This window comes from Mytilus galloprovincialis, chromosome 2 (assembly GCF_965363235.1).
Source record: "Mytilus galloprovincialis chromosome 2, xbMytGall1.hap1.1, whole genome shotgun sequence".
Taxonomy (NCBI): domain Eukaryota; kingdom Metazoa; phylum Mollusca; class Bivalvia; order Mytilida; family Mytilidae; genus Mytilus; species Mytilus galloprovincialis.
The window spans coordinates 70,499,021-70,522,146 of NC_134839.1; the positions used below are offsets into that span (position 1 = coordinate 70,499,021).

General features: G+C 32.3%; 3 protein-coding genes across 7 annotated transcripts in view; 1 reads left to right on the plus strand and 2 right to left on the minus strand.

Moving 5' to 3' along the window:
• LOC143064288 (uncharacterized) overlaps positions 1-21,264 on the minus strand; it is a 38,857-nt gene extending 17,593 nt beyond the window's left edge. The window contains exons 1-3 of one of the 4 annotated variants that reach the window (XM_076237022.1): positions 21,174-21,264; positions 17,934-17,981; positions 15,515-15,590 (exon numbers count right to left, since the gene is read on the minus strand). In XM_076237022.1, the coding sequence (XP_076093137.1) occupies positions 15,515-15,590; positions 17,934-17,958 (101 nt within the window). In that variant the 5' untranslated portion in view covers positions 17,959-17,981; positions 21,174-21,264. Of the gene's footprint in view, positions 1-15,514; positions 15,591-17,933; positions 17,982-21,087 lie in introns of all 4 variants that reach the window. The other 3 variants (XM_076237023.1, XM_076237021.1, XM_076237024.1) reach the window with 3 other exon arrangements.
• On the minus strand, positions 5,236-13,645 carry LOC143064291 (uncharacterized). 2 transcript variants are annotated; one of them, XM_076237029.1, is made up of 6 exons: positions 13,093-13,645; positions 7,760-10,962; positions 7,374-7,482; positions 7,078-7,135; positions 6,507-6,663; positions 5,236-6,116 (listed from the first exon to the last, which is right to left on the minus strand). In XM_076237029.1, exons 2-6 carry the CDS (start codon positions 8,352-8,354, stop codon positions 6,106-6,108), a joined length of 930 nt encoding a protein of 309 aa, XP_076093144.1. In that variant the 5' UTR covers positions 8,355-10,962; positions 13,093-13,645; the 3' UTR covers positions 5,236-6,105. The 2 variants fall into 2 exon arrangements, 1 of the variants encoding a protein (XP_076093144.1); XR_012975215.1 differs by lacking the exon at positions 7,078-7,135 and having other exon boundaries at positions 5,237-6,116.
• The window catches only part of LOC143062532 (uncharacterized), a 51,885-nt gene continuing 45,115 nt past the window's right edge, over positions 16,357-23,126 (plus strand). The window contains exon 1 of the mRNA XM_076234198.1: positions 16,357-16,425. The gene's annotated coding sequence lies outside the window, so the exon portion shown is untranslated. The remainder of the gene's footprint in view (positions 16,426-23,126) is intronic.

The following is a 23,126-nucleotide window of genomic DNA, read 5'->3' on the forward strand; positions in this document are numbered from 1 at the left end:
ATACTATATGCAATAGGTCTACTATATTTGTTGTATGGAATGATTGTAAGGTGTACATGTCTAATGGGCAGATGTCATGTGACCTTGACCTCATTTTCATGGTTCAGTGGTCAAAGTTAAGTTTTTGAGTTTTGGTCTATTTATCTGATACTATATGCCATAGGTCAACTATATTTGGTGTATGGAAATATTTTATGATCTTTATGTCAGTAGGGCAGGTTTCTTTTGACCATGACCTCATTTTCACGGTTCATTGCACAGTGTTAATTTTTTGTGTTTTGGTCAATTTTTCTTAAACTATAAGTAATAGGTCAACTATATATGTTGTATAGAAGCATTGTTAGCTGTACATGTCTGCCTGGCATGGTTCATCTGACCTTGACCTCATTTTCATGGTTCATTGGTCTTTGTTTAGTTATTTTGGTTAATGTTAAGTTAATGAGACAGTTGTAATAAAGCTTTATACTTAGGACTATCAACATAATATCAATGATTAATATAGAAGGCGAGACATTTCAGCGTGTGCACTCTTGTTAAAATATAATTACTGTGACTGCCTAGACGCAGTCCAGCTAAACCTATGTGCTAAATCGTTAGGGACTAACAAATCAAAGTCAATACTGTGAGATAGTATTTATTCCGTTGCACATCTATATGGTGAAAAGCTACAATAAAACAAAGACAATCGATATAAAAACAGCTAATGTAACATTTCAGATAAATCAACAAAAGTAGTATCAAATAATAGAAAATGTAATGTACCTCTAATGGAAACATATATTTCAAAATAAGAATTCAGTATACAAACTTCATATATTCAAAGTATCAACTTATTCGCAAAAAAGCAATTTATCTACTGTCAAGTTTACACACAGTGACATTTCTGACCATATTCCAACTGAAAACATATTATCGATTCACAATTTGCTCACAGTGATTTCGAATTCGCATGTGGTTATCAAAAATTGTTTGCATCGTCAAAAACTTATAAAAACAATTGCAGTCTATCAAAATGAATGTGTTTACACTATATATACATAAAAAAGGTAAGTATAAGTGACTTACATCGTGGCATCAGAAGGTTTGTCCAAGAGAAAATTAACGTGACCTGACGGAAGTTTATGAAAATTGTAATACAAAAATAAGTCCGGTTTCTTTCCGGAAAATAAATGAATGTGAAACATGAGACATGACAATTACCGATGGAAGGAGAAAGACTTTTTGTGTAACCTGCCTTTGTGTTAAATTTTTTATTATTGATCAAGTCGAAAATGCTATCTAAAACACATACCACTCATGCAAAAAGAGGTGTCAGACAATTTATTTTTATCATACTGCTTTAATTACATTTAAGATGTCTGTTTTCGTTTTTTCCGTTAAATACCAATTCCTCAGAGCAATTGGTACTTTGCGGAACGGAACGGAACGGAAAAATAAATTAAAAAGTTTACATCAGATTCAACTTGATCACTGTCTCTAATCATCGTCGGAACGGGCTGTTGAAGGCCTCTTTTTTAAAATATAATTACCGATGGAAGGAGAAAGACTTTTTGTGTAACCTGCCTTTGTGTTAAATTTTTTATTATTGGTCAAGTCGAAAATGCTATCTAAAACACATACCACTCATGCAAAAAGAGGTGTCAGACAATTTTTTTTATCATACTGCTTTAATTACATTAAAGATGTCTGTTTCCGTTTTTTCCGTTAAATACCAATTCCTCAGAGCAATTGGTACTTTGCGGAACGGAACGGAACGGAAAAATAAATTAAAAAGTTTAAATCATATTCAACTGGATCACTGTCTCTAATCATCGTCGGAACGGGCTGTTGAAGGCCCCTTTTTTAAAATATAATTACCGATGGAAGGAGAAAGACTTTTTGTGTAACCTGCCTTTGTGTTAAATTTTTAACCGGATTTTTGTGACAAAAATGTCGGTTATTGATTTGGGGATGTACGGCGGGCGGGCGGTCGGGCGGGCGGCAATCAAATGTTGTCCGTGCATTTACTCATGAACCGTTCAACCAAAGCTTTTAAAATTTTAATATGTTGTTACTGACAACTAAATGAAGGTCAAGTGCAATAATGGCGATTTTGACTTTTACCGTTCAGGAGTTATGGTTCTTGAAAGATTGAAAAATGGAGTTTCCAGTCGTTTTCGTGCATTTACGCATGAACTGTTCTACCTAAGCTTCCCAAATTTTAATATGTTGTTACTGATGACAAAATGGAGGTCAAGTTCAATAATGGTGATTTTGACTTTTACCGTTCAGGAGTTATGGTTCTTGAAAGATTGAAAAATGGAGTTTCCAGTCGTGTCCGTACATTTACGCATGAACTGTTCTACCTAAGCTTCCCAAATTTTAATATGTTGTTACTGATGACAAAATGGAGGTCAAGTTCAATAATGACGATGTTGACTTTAACCGTTCAGGAGTTATGGTTCTTGAAAGATTGAAAAATGGTGTTTCCAGTCGTGTCCATGCATTTACGCATGAACTGTTTTACCAAAGCTTCCCAAATTTTAATATGTTGTTACTGATGACAAAATAGAAGTCAAGTTCAATAATGACGATTTTGACTTTTACCGTTCAGGAGTTATGGTTCTTGAAAGATTGAAAAATGGTGTTTCCAGTCGTATCCGTGCATTTTCTCATGAACCATTCAACCAAAGCTTTTGAAAATTTTATATGTTGTTACTGATGGCAAATTAGAGGTCAAGTTCAATAATGATGATTTTGACTTTTACCGTTCAGGAGTTGTGGTTCTTGAAAGATTGTGAAATGGCGTTTCCATTCACGTTGTTGCATTTACTCATGAACCATTCAATCTAAGCTTTTCAAATTTTAAGATGTTGATACTGATGACAAAATGGAGGTCAAATTTGATATTGACGATTTTCACTTTCACCATTCATCAGTAATGGTTCTTGTGATATTGCCAGGACACAAATACATATTAATAAATCCGGTTTGCTGTCGTTGTGACAGCCTCTTGTTTATTATTGATCAAGTCGAAAATGCTATCTAAAACACATACCACTCATGCAAAAAGAGGTGTCAGACAATTTTTTTTTATCATACTGCTTTAATTACATTTAAGATGTCTGTTTCCGTTTTTTCCGTTAAATACCAATTCCTCAGAGCAATTGGTACTTTGCGGAACGGAACGGAACGGAAAAATAAATTAAAAAGTTTACATCAGATTCAACTTGATCACTGTCTCTAATCATCGTCGGAACGGGCTGTTGAAGGCCCCTTTTTTAAAATATAATTACCGATGGAAGGAGAAAGACTTTTTGTGTAACCTGCCTTTGTGTTAAATTATTTATTATTGATCAAGTCGAAAATGCTGTCTAAAACACATACCACTCATGCAAAAAGAGGTGTCAGACAATTTTTTTTATCATACTGCTTTAATTACATTTAAGATGTCTGTTTCCGTTTTTTCCGTTAAATACCAATTCCTCAGAGCAATTGGTACTTTGCGGAACGGAACGGAACGGAAAAATAAATTAAAAAGTTTACATCAGATTCAACTTGATCACTGTCTCTAATCATCGTCGGAACGGGCTGTTGAAGGCCTCTTTTTTAAAATATAATTACCGATGGAAGGAGAAAGACTTTTTGTGTAACCTGCCTTTGTGTTAAATTTTTTATTATTGATCAAGTCGAAAATGCTATCTAAAACACATACCACTCATGCAAAAAGAGGTGTCAGACAATTTATTTTTATCATACTGCTTTAATTACATTTAAGATGTCTGTTTTCGTTTTTTCCGTTAAATACCAATTCCTCAGAGCAATTGGTACTTTGCGGAACGGAACGGAACGGAACGGAACGGAAAAATAAATTAAAAAGTTTACATCAGATTCAACTTGATCACTGTCTCTAATCATCGTCGGAACGGGCTGTTGAAGGCCTCTTTTTTAAAATATAATTACCGATGGAAGGAGAAAGACTTTTTGTGTAACCTGCCTTTGTGTTAAATTTTTTATTATTGATCAAGTCGAAAATGCTATCTAAAACACATACCACTCATGCAAAAAGAGGTGTCAGACAATTTTTTTTATCATACTGCTTTAATTACATTAAAGATGTCTGTTTCCGTTTTTTCCGTTAAATACCAATTCCTCAGAGCAATTGGTACTTTGCGGAACGGAACGGAACGGAAAAATAAATTAAAAAGTTTAAATCAGATTCAACTGGATCACTGTCTCTAATCAGCGTCGGAACGGGCTGTTGAAGGCCCCTTTTTTAAAATATAATTACCGATGGAAGGAGAAAGACGTTTTGTGTAACCTGCCTTTGTGTTAAATTTTTTATTATTGATCAAGTCGAAAATGCTATCTAAAACACATACCACTCATGCAAAAAGAGCTGTCAGACAATTTTTTTTATCATACTGCTTTAATTACATTAAAGATGTCTGTTTCCGTTTTTTCCGTTAAATACCAATTCCTCAGAGCAATTGGTACTTTGCGGAACGGAACGGAACGGAAAAATAAATTAAAAAGTTTACATCAGATTCAACTTGATCACTGTCTCTAATCATCGTCGGAACGGGCTGTTGAAGGCCTCTTTTTTAAAATATAATTACCGATGGAAGGAGAAAGACTTTTTGTGTAACCTGCCTTTGTGTTAAATTTTTTATTATTGATCAAGTCGAAAATGCTATCTAAAACACATACCACTCATGCAAAAAGAGGTGTCAGACAATTTTTTTTTATCATACTGCTTTAATTACATTAAAGATGTCTGTTTCCGTTTTTTCCGTTAAATACCAATTCCTCAGAGCAATTGGTACTTTGCGGAACGGAACGGAACGGAAAAATAAATTAAAAAGTTTAAATCAGATTCAACTGGATCACTGTCTCTAATCAAGGACGACGTGAGGTCAGTCTAGATATCATAATGCATGACTTGCAAATGCGTTAATTTCATGATAATTTATCAGGACAATCCGACATATTCATCTACAGAATATTTCCCGATGTTATACATTATTACACATTTCACCTGTGAAGATGAGATTAAGTATACATTTGTGTTATTTGTATATGGAAAACCGTAAAACACAGAAATTTTAAAGTTTGTTTTGTTTTAAAGATTTTTCGAAATTTTGATAAATGCCCCCTTTGGATACCTTAAATGAAATTCCGTTCCGTTCCGTTCCGTTCCGTTCCGTTCCGTAAAGTACCAATAGCCGTAATTTACCAGTGAAATTTTCTGTTGCGTATATAACATGGTGTCTCAATGTCACCATTTTAAGACCTTTATATGCATTTCAATAATATGATACATGTTAACAATAATGCATAAGAGGAACAAATGACAAATTATAGTCTAATTCAAAAAAAAAATATTCAAAAAAATATTTTAGAAACACAAACAATAAGGACACCGTTACACACAGAACGGAACAAACTTTTTATATTTTCAAATGATATTTGAACACACTATGATACACTGGTTTTAATTTTGATAAAAGGTAGACTTATTATTAACCTATGTTGTTCTCTTTTAAGCACCTCAAGTACTTTTTTACCAAGTGAATTGTAGGAATTAATCAAATGTCGTGTGAGTAACAAGGACACGAGCAGAAAGAAAACATTTTTCTCTGTTCAATAATGATTGGAAATTGTATTTATCCTGTTTGTGTTCATGTTCAATTATTCTGATAATGTATCTTTTTGAATTATTGAGGTAAAAATAAAGCATGCCATGGCTGTAATTGCAGTTAATTCTATATAAGATATATATGCTACAGCAGAGCGAGACCCACACTTTTCTCGTAACACACAATCACAATTGAATAACAGATATTCAGTAAAATGGTAACGAGACAAGAATCAAAACCTTCCTGAATGAATATATATCAGAAAGCTGCCAAGAGATTTAGAACATTTAATAGGTCTATATAACACATAAAACTCCTTATATTGCAAGATCTAGTTGACTTTCTTTATTCTGTTAAGGAATATGTTCTTGAAGGAAACGTAAAACAAAATTACAATATTTAAATTTTACAGTCATTGATTTGTAAATCAAATAATTAAATAAACATGTCAGTTCAGTGCACTTTTCCTTTTCTGTTGCTGTTGCAGCTAAAACTTCTCTACAAATAAACAATAAGAAATTAACTAACAAATTAGGCAATGCAAATTACGCACTTTTAAATAATGTTAGATAACCCTCAGCCTTAAATCATTACAGTTTTCTAAATCAATCAGAAACTTTAAAAATTATCTTGCCTTATAACTTAAATTATGAAAAAATATGTATAAAGTCCATGTATGAATAATTTTAGATGTAACACGTCTTCTGATTGACTGACATTGTTTTGTTATCATTACAGTCATTCCTTTTAAAAATAGTTTAATGGAGTTATGCGGTGTGCACCACATTTTTTAAAATAGTTCTTCATAGACAGAAAAAATATTATAGTCCTTCCTTAAATATATATAATTAGTATATGGGCTGCATAACTTATTTTTCAAACTCATACCTGAAAACTTGTATAAAATTCTGCTCCCACACATTACAATATCTGGGGAGGTAATCTTTGAATGAACATCTGTATGAAGAATAGTGTGTCGAGTGTCATTTAAAGTCCACATGTTCTTGGCCTTACAGAAAAATCTAACCCATGGCCAATCATCCACCTGCAATAAAAAATAGTTCCAAATCTATAAATTTATTCATTATTGATTTAAACAAAAAATCTAAGTTTTCCAAATTCTATTAAATGATACAAAATAATGCTTTGATTTTAATTAGTTACTGTTCTTTTTTTTATTATTACAATCACAAAGCAGTAATCAAAAGTAAACCCATTAACTAAAAGAAAGATCAATCTTTTTAAAACCACCTCTGGGTTTAGACTTTTTGAGTCCTTACACCAAAGATCTAGTATAGGAGGTTTATCTATTACAGGTGATCCAGCCGAGTCCTTTGATATACCAAATTCTCTGATCAAGTTAGTTCTGCATCTAAGTTAACAAATAAAATTCAAACAAACAGAACTAATTTTAACAAACAAGAATAAAACAAAATAAACATTTCATTCTGGTACTTACAACTCCAGGAATCAATGAAGCACCATGTTTTATCACAATGTATTCTCCTACTTGGTATCTGAATAATTTTTTATATGACCATACATTACCAAAACTGAAGCACAAACTTATATATTCTGTTCTCTGATAGAAATATGTTTTAAAATTGATCAGTTTTATAATGGAACAAGATTTTAAAAGCCTAAACATATGTCATGGTTGCCTCGTTTTTATAATCATACTTAAGAACAGATAAACTTAAAGTTACTTTTTTAAGTTATATTGTTTGAATCTTAATAGATAATTTTGCAACTCACTTTGCATGGTCTTCATTTATCTTCTGATCCATGGTGACAGTCTCTAAAAGGTCATCATATTCAAATGATATCTGATTAATGTCAGCATTTATCCTTTCCATGGTAGAGTCTGTAAATAAAAGATACTTACAAATTAATTGAACACATAATGAACAAGTTTTTAAAATAAACATTAACATTTCATAGTTAATTTTACAATTAGATTTTGATAAATTTGGAGACAATAGCTATGACAAAAACAGTTTTCCTCTTGATGCTATTAATCAAAATATTATAAACAATGACCTAGGGTGGAGTAAAGCAAACTCCAAAGTCAAAATGTTAAATGACCTTGGTACATACACATTAAAATGTACAAAACTGTGTCTGCAATATATATTATTTACCATTTAATAAGGTCATGTCATCTTCAGATTCAGTAGACCTTTCATTTTCTTCTATCTGACCATCTTCATCTACTTGACTCTCTTTACTAGCCCTTCCTTCTATCTGATCATCTTCTTCTACTTGACCCTTTTCATCAGCCCTTTCTTCTATCTGACCATCTTCATCTACCTCATCAGCCCTTCCTTCTATTTGACCATCTTCATCTACCTCATCACCCCTTCCTTCTATCTGACCATCTTCATCAGCCCTTCCTTCTATCTGACCTTCTTCATCTGCTTCATCAGCCCTTCCTTCTATCTGACCATCTTCATCTACTTCATCAGCCCTTTCTTTTATCTGACCTTCTTCATCTGCTTCATCAGCCCTTCCTTCTATCTGATCATCTTCATAAACTTCATCAGCCCTTTCTTCTATCTGACCATCTTCATCAACTTCATCAGCCCTTCCTTCTTCTTGATCATCCATTCTATCGTCTTCTGAATGACCATCTTCTTCCATGTTATTAATTTCAGCAGTTCTAGCACGAACATTTCGTCTCTGTACCACTCTTTTTTTTAAGATTTGAAACAATCCATTTGCCCAGGAGATCTTCATTTTCACATTTACCTTGAGATGTAATACAAGACTCACAGAAACAAGATCTTTCTCTGTGTGTCACAACACCTTCTTGTATACATCTGAAACTATGATATGTTCTTGTACCTTTTACCGCTTTGAGGGACTGCCTTTCTGGGCGGTTCCTCTCAATCTGTCCACATGTTACATAAATACATTTTCTTTTAAAATGGACATGTTCATCTTCTTCTTTTGGTCGAGTAAGTGCTTTGTTGCAGTAATCATAAAATGTTTTTGCATCTGAAACCTCTGTTGATCTGCTCTTGACAGCCAAAACAACACTCTTCTTTACTGTACCTATTTCTCTATCACATGGGCCTTTTCCATGGCGACTTCCAAAGAAGTGCTTCTCTGACTGAAACCCGAGGTCTTGATAGGAATAAGAAAGATCAGCAAAATTAACCTTCCCCTTGTATTGCGAGGATGCACCATCTGAAAATTGGATCAATTTTTCTATTTCAATGCCTTTTGCAAGAAGATGATTTACTGCTGTTTTAAGGTAGTGTTGGACAGCATGGTTGTCATGCTTATGATCATCACTTATGAACATAATACTCTCTTCAACAATGTTCGTACAGTTTTCCTTCGGACAATTGTAATAAGATACAATTGGGTGGATTGTTACCTGGTCATAGGACCAATGTGCACCCTGTGCCTCATCTTGCCAAAGACAAGTAAAGTTCTCGGCAAAGTCAAGACACATGACGACCCAATTTTCAGGGACAGCCATAGTAATTTTCTTAAATTGCTGCGCCTGCCATTTAGCATCGAAAATATGTTTAGCAAAGGGTTCAAGTTTAACTTTTAATATTGATAAAAAGTTATTAAATTTTTCTTCTTTTGGAATTTTCATCATCCTCAAGCTTTCCTTCCCAGCTGCATTTTTATATTTAGTCCGTTCCCACGCTGACCATTTTATGTTGTCATTAGAATAATCCTCAAGGAAAACCAGCTTTTCATTAAGTTGGCTTGTGCCACATTGGACACATTTTCTATCAAAACACTGTTTTCGGTAGTTTAAATTTTGTTTTGGACATAAAGTCCAGCTGGAAAGTTGGTATTTGTCCCTGATAGCCAATAGCTCAGGTATTTCATTATTCTGTATCCTTTCTTCATCTACAATTTCATTACGATCAGCAATTATTTGCCTGTGTTGTGTGAAAGATCTCAAGGCATCAACACACAGCTCCATATTTACACAGTACTCGCACAGACAATTCATAAACTTGTTTTTTGACATAGGGAGGACATTCCTAGGTTTTTGTTTAATAAATTTACTATAGCTTATTGGCTTTTCAGGATTTTCTGATGTATATTCTTCATGCATTCGTTTCAGAGAGCACTCCATCACATGCTTAACCTTATTAACATCTTTTCCAATAAGGCTTGTGGATGGAAGAGTTCTTACAAAATCAGGTCTTTTGAAAAAATTATCAACCTTCTCCAGTTCCACTTCACTTAAAGCATCCTTCCTCTTTTTCCTGGCATCAAGATTATCAAAATTGTCTATGACAGAGCTTTTAGCAAGCTTTCTTGAGATTCCAAATTGATCCAATATATTTTTTTCGTTTCTTCTTACTGTTTTTATTGCAGATCTACTCAATAGATGCGCAACTGTTCTTTTGAAAACAATATTTTTCTTCAATTTACTTTTCTTTATACCTTCCATCTTCCTTTTTATGTCTCCAAAAGAGTTATCAAATAGTTCAAGTCTTTTTTTTGAATTTGGGCTGCAAATCAAACGTTTTCTTAATGCACTTTTTTTACTTGGTGTAGCTTTTTCTATTATAGACGAAAGAAGAGTAGAGAATTTTCGTGGAGAAGATGGCAAAATACACCTTATCGCTATTTGTCCGCCATTGCTGGAAATCACACAGGTTCCAGTAAAATTTTGACGTCATAAAACAAAATGTCTGACGCCACAATGGAAAAGTGATTGTTGTTGACGTCAAAAGTTCAAGCGGACGGGTCAGCCGGGAATAGCGATAAGGTGTATGGTCTTCATTCTTGACACTGCTTTGCGTCTGGCATCATCAGATCTAAACCCCGATTCTGTTGTAGTTTGCTGTTTTTTTTCTGTAATTTTTTGTTTTGTTCTCATCTCCTGCCTGATTTTTTGTTTTTTGTTAGCATAATTTTCTCGTCTTTTTTCATTGATTCTTCTTCTTTTTTGTGCTGTCATACTTTGCCTTTGTTTTCTTTTTGCCTCACACCATTTGTCTTTTTGATGTTCCTTCTCAGCTCGTGTCACTGCTTTTTTGGGTTTTATTGTGGTGGAGATCAGTTGACCTTTTTTTCTCTCCCTATATGCCTGCATTCTTAACCTTGTTTTTTCGTTATACTCTTTCTTTTTTTCATCTGGCATGCTTTGAATATAGGCTGCTACTCTGGCATTATCATATTTCCTATGTGCATCATACAGCTCTTTATCTTCCTTCAGTTTTTTTCGATATTTTCTGGATCTTTCTTTGCCAGTCATGGCCTTTTTCTTTTCACTCGAGGAACATGTTGGTTCTAATAATGATAATTTGCTTAGATTCTTTCGTGGTCTTAGGACAAATAATTTTTCTGTAGTATCCATGACGATCTGAAAAAAAGAAATTGTTTAAAATGACTTGAATATTGAAAAAAAATGATGTGGTATGATCGCTAATCATGCTTATGAGACAAATCTCCATAAAAATTGACACAGAAATAAATTACACTAAGGTCACTGTACAGCCTTCTATAATGAGCAAAGCCCATATCACATAGTCAGAGCTCTATAAATGGCCTGAAATGGCAAAAACTAACAGCCAAAACTTTAACCTGAAGCGGGACAGACGGATGAACTAACAGATGGGCGCAACCAGAAATCATAATGCCCCTCTCAGTGGCGGATCCAAAAAATTTCATAAGTTGGGGCCCACTGACTGACCTTAGAGGGGGCCCGCTCCAGTGATTTCCTATATAAGCAACCAATATTTTTTTCCAAAAAGTGGGGGGGGGGGGGGCAGGCCCCATGACCCCCCTAAATCTGCCTCTACTATCGTATATAAACAATTTATTTTTCATGTAACCTTTATTGCTAAATTTTGTTCTCAATGATCACTTGAAATCAGGAATATGCATTGTTGTTTGTTATAAAATACGATTTTGTTTCCTGTATTATGAACAAAACAAAAAATAATTTAAGGCACTTTCTTCACAGAAATATGTACTATGAATATCTTTATTGACAATATTTTACACAGTTGTAATGACTATTTGAACTGACAAAAGAAACTGAAAGCACTCAGCTAAAGGGACGACATATATCATTTTGTCTGTTTTGTTTCTAATAGAGGACAAAATTATTGTGTAGTCAAGTGTTACTCACAAGACAAAAGTTTTATACAAAGTTAAAATAACACATGTAAATATTTTATTTTAAATGCATATGTTTTAGTTTAAGTTTTATCCATTTTTTCCAAGATATGACAGGATAATATATAAATTATCATGACAATAGTTAGTTTTTTCATGTATGTTTCGTTCATAACAGAGGACAGCATTTTCAGAAGTCAATTGTTACTAACAAAACAAAAAGTTTTAATTAAAACTTTATAAGTGTGTAAAATAATAATCTGTGCAATAAATTTTCTACACACCAAAAGTTCCTCACTGCATTATATTGTTTTCCTAAGGGAATTTAAAATGTATCAGAGCAGTACAAAATAAGTACAAACATGTTTTGTTCATAACATAAGACAATATATTATAGTAGTCAGATGTTGTGAACAAAACAATTTTTTTTTATAGACATTAATAAACTTGATAACACCTTCGAGTACATTACAAATATTTGGTTTAAATGAGTTTGTGTCAAATCTGGTATAAATTTTGAAAGATTATTAAACATAAAGGTTGTTACATAAAATTTACTGATATGTGTATTGTTCATAACAAAAGACATGAAATTACGTCGTCTTTGTTATGAACAAAACATTTAATTTCTAAATTTCATTTTTACATTAACAGCTAATACACTGCTAACATGAACTTTCTTTGCTAAAGAAATAATCAATGATAATACAACAAAATGGTTAGCAGCAATGGCTTATATTTTGTCTTGACTTCTATTCACATCGAGTGTTGTGTGCATAACAAATGACACAATACTGACTGTTCGTTTGGTGTCCACTTTTTGGAACAGAACAATATGCTTATTATCATTAAAGAACAGTTGTAAACATATCATCTTTTTATTAGAAAGAAATGTTTCAGTTTTAAGGGTACTGGTTCGCATTTCTGGCATTTAAATTTAATTATGGCACACTTTATGACTTATTTTATGTACGTTCGTCACAAAAGACACTTTTTTTTGGTGTCCTTCATAATGAACGTTACAAAAAAACAGTATGTGTAAAATAAAGATTAGGAAAGATAAGATCAGCTGATTTTAACACACAAGAAACCCTTACAGACAATTCTGTGTAGAATATTTCGAAACGTCACTATTGATGTCTTAAAAAATCGTAAATCTAAAAAATTCATTACGTTCGTAACACTTGGACTACACTGGGCTTTCGCGATCGTGTCATTAAAAGTTTATCTTTTCTAGAATTAACAAGTAAAAATTGGAAATCCTTCATTTAGAATTAAACATAATACTTCTAAAAAGCCTTAAATTAATTCATTTCATGTTTGGAACGAATAAGAATTAAGAAAAGTACAAAATTTAATGAAGTTTACTTACCCCGTTGCGTACGTCACTGTCTTCCATGTTTAAGACGACACACCAAAATGTGTGTTCTACGTCATATTTTCTGTTATTTATCACAATTTCTCGTGACGTGATGGAAATCCCCGGTCTAACAATAGATTTAAAACACATTCGATGTTCTTCAGATTATTACACTGAAGCATAACAATGAAAGTTGCGTTCGTAATATCATGACGCCAATTTCAAGTCGCGAGAACAAACATCAATTTCACCATAATAATTTATCTTGCCATTTAAATATCTCTTGATACGGGTTGTTCTTGTTATAATTATGAAAAACAAGAAGGTTGCACAGCCATTTCACGATGTTTGCCGATTGATTTACGAAAATTGTCTTCTACCACTGTAGGACACTATTAGTTACATACGGAACACATATTTTTCAGATGGAAATACGATTTTTTTAAACACTGGACAACTTATTAATGGTGATTTTTAGCATGTTTGATAATATTACTTTCAAAATAAACGTTCATCTATTCAATTTACACTGTTTTCTGACTGCTTTCTTTAAAAATACCTTTGGATGTTTATTATGTCACATATTTGTCCCCAAAATGTGAGAAAAAACATTCTTGGACCATACCTCTTGAGGTTATCACTAATTTTTTTTAAATTTTATTAGTATGATACTAAAATAATCTGATGCACAACATTTTGTCTGCCAGAGACAAAATTTTCTTGTAAAAAAAGAGGTTTATTGACCAACCATCCATTTTTCCCAATACTGAATTCCTCCACATTTTCTTTGAAAGCTATTTTCCTAATGATGTAGTTTAAAGGTTTGATTGGCATGCTTGCTTTTTAGCTCACCTGGCCCAAAGGGCCAAGTGAGCTTTTCTCATCATTGGCGTCCGTCGTCCGTTGTCATCTGTTAACTTTTACAAACATCTTCTCCTCGGAAACTACTGGGTCAAATTTAGCCATACTTGGCCACAATCATCATTGGGATATCTAGTTTAAAAAATGTAGGTTTTGGCTTATATCTCTGAAACCAAAGCATTTAGAGCAAATCTGACAGGAGTTAAATTGTTTATCAGGTCAAGATCTATTTGCCATGAAATTTTCAGATGAATCGGAGAACCCTTTGTTGGATTGCTGCCCCTAAATTGGTAATTTTAAGGAAATTTTGCAGTTTTTGGTCATAATCTTGAATATTGTTAGAGATAAAGATAAACTGTAAAGATCAATAATGTTCAGCATAGTAAGATATACAACTATGTCAACATGACCAAAATGGTCAACTGACCCCTTAAGGAGTTATTGCCCTTTATATTCATTTTTTACCAATTTTTCATAAATTTTTGTAATCTTTTACAAAAATCTTCTCCTCTGAAACTACTGGGCAAAATTTAACCAAACTTAGCAACAATTATTATTAGGGTATCTAGTTTTAAAAATGTGTGCAGCGACCCAGCCAACCAACCAAGATGGCTGCCATGGCTAAAAATAGAACATAGGGGTAAAATGTAGATTTTGGCTTATAACTCTGAAACCAAAGCATTTAGAGCAAATCTTATATAAGGGGTTAAATTGTTTATCAAGTCAATATCTATCTGCCCTGAAATTGTCAGACACATCGGACAACCCATTGAAGGGTTGCTGCCCCCAAATTGGCAATTTTTAAGGAAATTTTGCAGTTTTTGGTTATTATCTTCAATACTATTATAGATAGAGATAAACTGTAAACAGCAATAATGTTCAGCAAAGTAAGATCTACAAATAAGTCAACATGACCAAAATGGTAAGTTGACCCCTTAAGGAGTTATTGCTCTTTATAGTCAATTTTAAACAATTTTCATTAATTGGGTAAATTTTGGTAAGTTTTTACAAAATATTTTCCTCTGTAACTAAAGGAAATCATTACAGATAGAGAAAATTGTAAGTAGCAAGAATGTTCAGTAAAGTAAGATCTTCAAACACATCACCATCACCAAAACACAATTTTGTCATGAACTGGGGTCATGAATCCATCTGTGTCCTTTGTTTAATATGCACATAGACCAAGGTGAGCGACACAGGCTCCTAAGAGCCTCTAGTTTTGTATAACCCTTTGCTCCAGCATTGTATAAAGTCTTTTAATTGCAATCAATAGATATGCTAGCTTCAGCTTGTACATTGCTATTGGATGCTTGATCAAACATTTATACAAACAAAGCAAGCACACCTTTAAACTACATGCATTCGAAAAATAGCTCTAAAATTTATTGCCAACTTAAACAAAACCATGAAATCAAATATCCATAAAAAAAAATTTGGAACACTGCATCAGTTCACCAGAAGGTGATGCTTTCTAACCATGATGGGAAAACATAATTCATATGACTAATTTTGTTTAGAAGATATGAAAATCTATGGGCAAAGTATTCTTTAAAACCTTGGACACAGATAATACCTGCAAGATGCTGAAGAATCGTTTTCTTCTTTGTCCGACTTTGTTTTGTCTGTATCTTTAACAGTCTTTATTTGAACTAAATTATAAAAAAAATCAAAATGTTTTTTTTTCCAAGCTGTGATGTTCATGAAAAATGGTAACACTAAGAAAATGCATGACATAAAACATTGCATCTACATGGAAACTTAAGTTTGTTCAGCATGTTAACAATCATTGCAAACAAAATCAACTTTACAAAAAATATTCATTCTAATTAAAATTAAATCTCCACACTCGCTCATGAGCTTGAAAAATTAGATTGAAAAAATATTCAGTACAAAATGTACAGCAAAGTTAGCTAATACCGGTACATGACCATCAAATTACAATATTCTTATTATAGTCCAAAGTATGTACCAGTTGCATCTTAACATTTTTTTTTTTTTAACAAATATGTAATATACAGCCATGCCATGATAATGAATATTAGATGTAATAGATTATGTTCTTAATTTATAGTATATTAATGCCTTCTTTTATTAACATTAACAGAAATTTGTTTTAGTAATTACCATTCATGTGTAAGACATTATTTTTCTACATTTTATATTTTGAGGTTTTGGCTAGAGAAACGTGTTAGAAAACATATCAAACTGAGTTTCATAAATCATAAATACAATAACAAATTAAAGTATAAAAAAGATATATAACAGGCGTAGAGCTAAAGGATGTGCACAATTAAGCAGGATAAGAAACAAGATTGGAATCCTTTATCTGCCTAATACATCTTTAAGAACGGGATGTATAAAAAAAACTTGTAAACATAGAGACGGACGTAGGGTGGTATATAAGAAAATGTTGCAGCCAGGTTTAACACTTCTGGTGTGCAATAAAACTATGATATCATTCTAGTCTCGTGTCTATTTTTACAGGTACGTGTTATCTTTTTAATTTATTGCATTTTAATTTCGCACAATTTTTTAAAAGGTAACATCTTATTTGAAACAAATAATTGATCACAAATAATAACTATTTACTATCGTATTTTTGACAACTATTTTTATGTTAACTGAAAATATTAGAAATATGCTTTAATACGAATTACAAGTTAATCCCTATAGTTCATGGTCAGTCATCAGACTTTATAATCAGATTAACTATGTCAAATCATAACAGAAAATATTAGGTCAGTAGGTAAACGGAACTAATTGTATTTGTGTTTGTTTATTTATATATTTGTGTTTGTTTATTTATATATTTGTGTTTGTTTATATATTCAAATGAGGTTTATGACTTCTGGTGTGCAATAAAACTATATATCATTCTAGTTTCGTGTCTATTTTTACAGTATACCATTCCCACCCAAAACCACTGTGGTCAATTGTCGGTATCAACAATTTTGGTGGAGACTCACTTATTAAACAGCACAGAGCTAGATTCCCCAACGTTATTGAACATTAATTACAAAATCTTGATTGACTCAAAAGAGCTGCATGATACATGCATGTAGATAATATCTACTAGATATTGTATCTGAAACTACCTGAATTAAATAACTGATAAACACAAAGAGCTTAAAGTGACCTCCTGGCATGTTTTTTTATTACTCTTAGTAATATTAATATTTTAGAAAGTTATATTGTTACATGTATATAACAAAAGTGCAAAAGCTGGAATTACCTACCTGCTTTACCATCATGACTGAATTTGCATTGATAAGGGTTTTACTACAAGTATCACATATGATCCATGTAAATGAGGGCATGGTCAGATAAACCTTGCCAGACAGATATGAATTTACTATAAATTCAATCCTTACCCAAAATTTAGTTGACATGCATATTGCTTATTAATAGTATTTGAGAAATGGACTAAAAACAATGATTTATGTAAACTAGAAAATTTATAATTCTTGAAAAATGATAAGAAATGTATGATAAAAAAACTAACCCAATATTAAAAGGAGTGTTAGCCATGCATGCTAAGGAGGTTTAGTTACTGTTGTTTCATTTATTTTTGTGGGTATCAATTTAAGTGGATTGAGGAAAACTTGCAATTTCGTGGATATTTGATTTCACGGTTTTGCTGATATTTTTGTGTACAAAGCCTATAGAAAACTTGTAAACTGCTGAACATTTGAATTTGTGGTTCACCTGTACCCATGAAACCCACAAAAATTGGTATCTAACGAATAATAATGAATCCACAGTAGTTCATACTGAAATATCAGTGAAAGTTACTTGAAACCTTCTTGAACCTTAGTCATGCATGGATGGGTAACCCACTAAAGTTGGGTTTATTGTTTTCATCATACATTTTTATCAATTTTCCACAATTCAAAATTGAGCGATATTGACTAAAACTGTTAGTTACCTAATACTTAAATATTTATATTTTCTAAAAGGCTAGTCATCATGGCTAAGATATAAATTATTCTCACCTTTTCTCTTCCTTTCTTTTTTCATATTTTTCTTTTCTGTATTTTAAGCTGCAAAAGTTTTAAGAAAATGGGTCAGACTTAAATTTTGCAATATACATGTAAACATGGAAATGACACTAGCATTTGTTTTTTTTTATGTATTTTAGGGTGCATCTATATTTAAACTTGTGAGGAAAGGTGATATAAAATTTATATTATTTCGTACACCTCAGGAGATCTTAAGAATATATTTTCAAAAACTGGGAAAAATAGCATTTTAGCCTTAACAGATACTTGTGATTGAAATTCAGATGACAGAAATCTATGAATTTAATTATTTTAATTCACAATCCTCAAAATTTGATCGTTTGAAAATTTATTTTTCAGAAATGAAAAAAAAAAGTTCTAGGGTCAGGGTTTTTTAACTAGGGTCGGTCGGGTTACTGGAACCACACATATATTTTTATTTGGCCTTAGCTGAATTGGTTTTTTCCCCTTCTTATTTCCAAAGTAAATCAACAATCTGTTTTAAAAACTTCTTATAGAATATAGAAACGATGATCCTAAAATACCCCCCTTTTTTCCACCAAACACACACCACAACCATTAACCCCCACGTCCGCATAGATATACATTTGTAAACAAATATATATAATTTTGGTTCATAGTGCCCCCCCAGACATCAAGGTTCTGGATCCGCCCCTGTGTGACATAAACAAAAGTAACAACAACAATAAAATACACTGTAACTGAGTTTCAAATCGAATTATAATTTATACAACAGAACATATTTTATTTCCAATTAAGGGCCCACAAGGGGCATACAGAGTATACATGAATAAGGCAAAAGAATAATGATTTGCATAGATACATAGATACAAACAATATTTTTTTTTAACATACAGTTACAATACAATTACTAACTCATATTCACTTTAATAAATTTACCAACAGCATTAAGGACCTGATTGTCTTCACAGTTTAATAAATAAATAAATTTATGCTGATCATCAAGTATAGAAAAATTTAGAATTCTTTCACAAACAAAGTCAAAGAGAGCATCTCTATCTGATTTAAAATTTTCACAGTTAGTTAAAAAATGGATTTCATCTTCAACACAGCCAGAGGAGCATTTTTTGCAAATTCTTTCATTTCGTGGAATATTTGAAAAACGACCAACTTCAATTTGAAGCTTATGAGCAGAAATACGTAATTTGCATATAGATCTTCTAAAATCAAAGTTCTTAATTAAAGAAAGATAATTTTCATAACCAAAATTCTGCTTAAATTTCACATAATTAAACAGTTTTCCATCAGAAGCTTTATTTTGGCTAGCATACCAATTGCTAATATATTTAGTGTGAATTAATTTACTAGATATGTTCAAAAATTTATATTGTCCGAAATGTTTTACTTCTTGTTTAATTTCAAAAACTTCTAATACTTTTTTAACAAATGAGAACCAAGAAGTTATGTTAGATTTGTGAAGCTCTTGGCTGCATTTATAAGCATCTTTCAATAGACTGAATTCAGTTGTAAGATTTTCAAATCTATACTAGTATTTTACAATTGACTTTACAATATCATAATGTAAGGGGAAACGTCCCAGTTCTGATAATACAGCAAAATTGACACTCCTTTTGTGTACACCAAGTATAAATTTAGAAAATTTAAGATGGAGATTCTCACACTTAAGATTTTTAAAAATATTTTCAAGATTAAATAAGGAAGACTGTAATTTATTACAAGAGACATTATAACCTCCCCATACCTCTGAATTATATAACAGAATGGGTTTAAGGGTATGATCAAAAATATGAACACAAGATTTTATTCCAGGAGACAAATTGATAAAATCCTTTCTAAGTTTATAGTAGGCCTTAAGAGCCTTATTATAAAGTTCAGTTTTAGCTAGATGAAAACTTCCAGAAGCAGTAAAGTGAACACCTAAATATTTGTAATGAGCGACACAGTCAATCAAGTTATTCTGCAGTCGAAAATTCTCCTGAATTTTCCTTCCAGCCTTATTAAAAATTATGACTTTAGTCTTTCTAATATTAACTTTCAGGCACCAGTCAGCACAATATTTTTCTAGCTGATCAAGTGACGTCTACTTTGAAGCCCTGTGGCTGATGTTGACATAATCACAATATCATCCGCATATATCAAACAATTTAATTTCTCTGAGTGCAGGGAAACTGCATCCAGACAGGAGTCAAGATAAGATGGGAAGTCATTTATAAAAATTTTAAATAATGAAGGACTCAAGTTGTCTCCTTGTCTTACACCTAATTTAATGCTAAAAGGGTCAGTGAGAGAAGCTCCAACTCTTACACATGCTTTACTATTATTATACATATCTGATATAATATTATAAAATAAAGTACCAACTTTCATATTAATAAGCTTCAGTTTAAGTTAACCCGTACCAATGTAAACTCGTACCAACGTAAACTCGTACCAATGTAAACTCGTACCACTGCTAACACAAACTTATTTAAATTCATTTGATTGGTGTTTAATTATGAATATATACTGTTATTTTTCTCAATACCTCTTGCGTCTGTAAAAGCTGTTAAAGTATATAACAACAATCAAAATGTAATAATATGATTAAACAAGTTGATTAGTTAATAATCAACCAATAATCACACAATCAAAGGAATGTATTAATTTAATCACACAATCAAAGGAATATAATATTAATTAGCAGGGTAATTAAGAAAATAACGTATTTTTGTATAAGTTTTAAAAATATAAAATTCCAGTAATTCGACTTTTTTTCATTAAGTTTACAAAGAAAAAACACCATAAAACATTCGTATTTTTGAAAATATTTTTAATGGTATGACTTCCCAGTGGTACGACTTTTCGTTGGTACGAGTTTACTTTTTTGGTACGAGTTAACATGGTACGAGTTTCCGTTGGTACGAGTTAACTTGCTTCCTTCAAATGCTTACATAAGTTTTTGAGGTATGAGCACAGAAGTTTGAAATCCTATCAATCATGTCAATAAGGGGGTAAAAATATACCAAAGTCGACTATCACAGTAGAGCTTCTCTCTTCAAAATATACCAAAGTCGACTTTGGTATATTTTCACCCCCTTATTATTGATAAGATTTCAAACTCCTGTGATATGACTATGAGCCAAAAACCATTGAAACTGCATTTTACCCATCGTTCTATGTTTCAATTATCCTTGGCGGTCATGGTTTTTTTTTACGGAACAGTAAATAAAACACAAACTTTATACTAGATACCACAAGAATCATTCAGCTTAAGTTTGGTTCAATAAGTTTCAGAAGATAGGAGTAGATCTTTGAAATAGTTATAACGGAAACTTGTAAACTAGTAATCGGAACGTACCCGTAGTCTTGGTCGAAACTCCGGATTTAAAATAAAATCGTTTGTATAGACATAGTTAAAGGGGTCAGTTAAGCTGATATTTTTTTAATTTTGTAAAGGAAAGTAGGTTGAATATTTAACCGTGCGTATTATGAATATTTTGGTTTAGAATACACAATTGTAGGTATTAAATTATGTAAAACGATGTACAGTACAATTATACTTTCAATGAAGTTTGTTTTCATAAACGGCATTGGAAACGGTTACGCCATTGAATCAGTCTTTAAAGGGGCACTAGCTGTCAAAATCATATTCACCATTTGAATTACATATTCTACACCCGAGGAAAGAATAATAGGGATTTGCCTTATATTGGATATCCCAATTTTCTACTGCATGGAAGATATTGGAATCCTGCTTTGTACTTGATTATCAGAATTCTAATACATCGGAATTCCGATTTACAGGAGCCAATTTGTACGGTAACATATATACTTATTAATGTTATTATTCAATGGGCCCCCTTCAATGTCTTTTGATATAAGGATAATAAATGTTGGTCCTGTCGTTTTCACTGAAACAAACTGGCACAGTATTTTCTTTTAGTATGATTCGTTCTGGAGTGTTTTAAAATGTTTTACAAGAGATTTCGCTATAATTAGATAAATCTGTCTTGATACCAGATTCAAAGTCAAATAAACTATATTCCTTTGAACTGGGTAATGTCCAGTTATTAGTATCACTTGATTTAGGTTAATTGAATTTGCTGAAGAACTCTGGCAATAGAAAATCTACTTGTAATCATTTTGTTTACAGTGTCATTTGATCCAATTACTTTTCAAAATGACTTTTTGAAATATATTAAAAATATTAAAAATTCCTTTCCTTATTATAGGTTATTTGATTAAAATATAGATTATTTTCAATGTTTTGAATGTTATTTCAGTCATGATAATCAGATTTACTTGATTAATATTTTCCTTGGACCTGTAAAAAATAACGCATAGCTGAGACGGAGCAGTGTTATCCCGAGAAACATTTTAGTCAGGAGCCTGTAATTCAGTTGTCGGTTGTCGTTTGTTTATGTGTTACATATTTGTTTTTCGTTGATTTTTTTTTATATATAAATAAGGCCGTTAGTTTTCTCGTTTGAATTGTTTTACATTGTCATATCGAGGCCTTTTATAGCTGACTATGCGGTATGGGCTTTGCTCATTGTTGAAGGCCGTACGGTAACCTATAGTTGTAAATCTCTGTGTCCTTTTGGTCTCTTGTGGACAGTTGTCTCATTGGCAATCATACCATATCTTTTTTTTTTAATATAAAACGTGAATTGATAAATACTGGTCAAGGTCCTCCACTTCCAAATAGATCAAATAACCACCCTCCAGATCCACCTCGGACACGATTGACACCGAATGCCACCCGAAAACATCACAATCCATAGAGACACGACAGCAGGAGATAGGTAGACACCGAATGCCACCAAAAAATCACAATCCATAGAGATGCGACAGCAGGAGATAGATAGACACCGAATACCAATAAAACATCACAATCGATAGAGACACGACAGCAGAAGATAGATAGACACTGAATACCACCAAAACATCACAATCCATAGAGACACGACAGCAGGAGATAGATAGACACCGAATGCTACCAAAACATCAAAATCCATAGAGACACGACAGCAGGAGATAGATAGACACCGAATACCAATAAAACATCAAAATCGATAGACACACGACAGCAGGAGATAGATAGACACCGAATGCCACCAAAACATCACAATCCATAGAGACACGACAGCAGGAGATAGATAGACACCGAATGCTACCAAAACATCAAAATCCATAGAGACACGA

Coding starts and splice junctions, on each gene's coding strand:
- LOC143064291 (XM_076237029.1), bottom strand. CDS start 8,354: ATGAAGATCTCCTGGGCAAATGGATTGTTTCAAATCTTAAAAAAAAGA. Junction 7,136..7,373: donor ATAAATGAAGACCATGCAAA/GTGAGTTGCAAA, acceptor AAAATTATTCAG/ATACCAAGTAGGAGAATACA. Junction 6,664..7,077: donor CTTCATTGATTCCTGGAGTT/GTAAGTACCAGA, acceptor TTTTTATTGCAG/GTGGATGATTGGCCATGGGT.